The sequence below is a fragment of the Aplysia californica genome, unplaced genomic scaffold (genome assembly GCF_000002075.1).
Source record: "Aplysia californica isolate F4 #8 unplaced genomic scaffold, AplCal3.0 scaffold01377, whole genome shotgun sequence".
In the NCBI taxonomy this organism is placed as follows: domain Eukaryota; kingdom Metazoa; phylum Mollusca; class Gastropoda; order Aplysiida; family Aplysiidae; genus Aplysia; species Aplysia californica.
In genome coordinates, this window is record NW_004798647.1 from 48220 (window position 1) to 49420 (window position 1201).

The window sequence follows — 1201 nt, forward strand, 5'->3', positions numbered from 1 at the left end:
TACCTTACCTTACCTTACCTTACCTTACCTTACCTTACCTTACCTTACCTTACCTTATCTTACCTTACCTTATCTTACCTTACCTAATCATACCACACCGTATTTGACCTTACCTTTCCTCACCCCACCTTATCTTTCCTTATTTTATCCCTTGTGTGACGGGGCCGATGTGTTGTTGTATGTCAACAGTTCCTGATGGCAGTTTTCTCCAACACGCTGCCCATCCCCGCTGGTGTGTTTGTCCCCGTCTTCACCATAGGTGAGCATTTTGTGGGTGGTTGGAGGGTGTCGCTGGGAGGTCCTACTTCTTTACTTCCCTTATATCTGTCTGTCTGTCTTGTCTTTTTTTTTCCTTGCACTAAATAGTGACTATTATTATTATTGTATCGATTTGCTTCTCTGTACTCAACCTCAATGGTTAAGTCTTTTTGTCCTACGGTTAAAGTTTTCATGAGCAACTACTTTATATATTTACAAAGCTTTCTTTGTCGTAAGCATTTTGTACTTAATCTGGGTGCAGTTTGGGTCTTTCGGTAAGAAAAATGTAGCACTGGAAAGGACATGAGGTCCCAAGGAAAATTTTTGTGAAAACGGCTTTGTAGAGGATCAGTGATGAAAGAATATGAAAGGGGAAACAAAAGGTGTTCGTCAGTCCGTCTGTTTCACCGGCATCTGTGGTGTAGTGGTTGAGAATGTCGCTGTGGCATGCAGGAAACCTGAGTTCAGTTCCTCAGTGGGGAGAAAATTTTTTTTTTAGATTATCTTAGTCTCTTTTTGCTGGGATGTTGTACCCCTCTCTCTGCATGGGTTGCCCCTGACAGGCTGGGCTGGATGCTCACCTCATAAAGGTTCCTATTTTGTTGACCCTATCCGTACGTCGTGTTTTACTATCGTATCCATACGACGTGGGGAACTCTGTGCCACAACTTAACCTTATCCGTACGTCGTGTTTTACTATCGTATCCATACGACGTGGGGAACTTTGTGCCACCACTTCTAAAGAGGAAATTTACTCGTTAGTCCGATCTGCACGCTTTGCATAGCAGTCTGTCTAAATGATTTTTTGAGAAGTACTGAAAGTTTCAAAGAGATCTTCGTACTAGAAGTATTCTAAAATGTTTAAAATACAACCCCGGGGGTACAAAATGACCCCAGGGCGTACGGATGGGGTTAATGGGAGAGTAAAAACGCCTACATTAAA

At 42.5% G+C, this 1201-nt stretch overlaps 1 protein-coding gene across 1 annotated transcript in view; it reads left to right on the plus strand.

Annotated features, from left to right (window-relative positions):
- Positions 1-1201, plus strand: part of LOC101847854 (chloride channel protein 2) — a gene marked incomplete in the record, with an annotated part of 25205 nt that overhangs the window by 10162 nt on the left and 13842 nt on the right. The window contains 1 exon segment of the mRNA XM_035973536.1: positions 190-259. Coding sequence (XP_035829429.1) covers positions 190-259 — 70 coding nt within the window.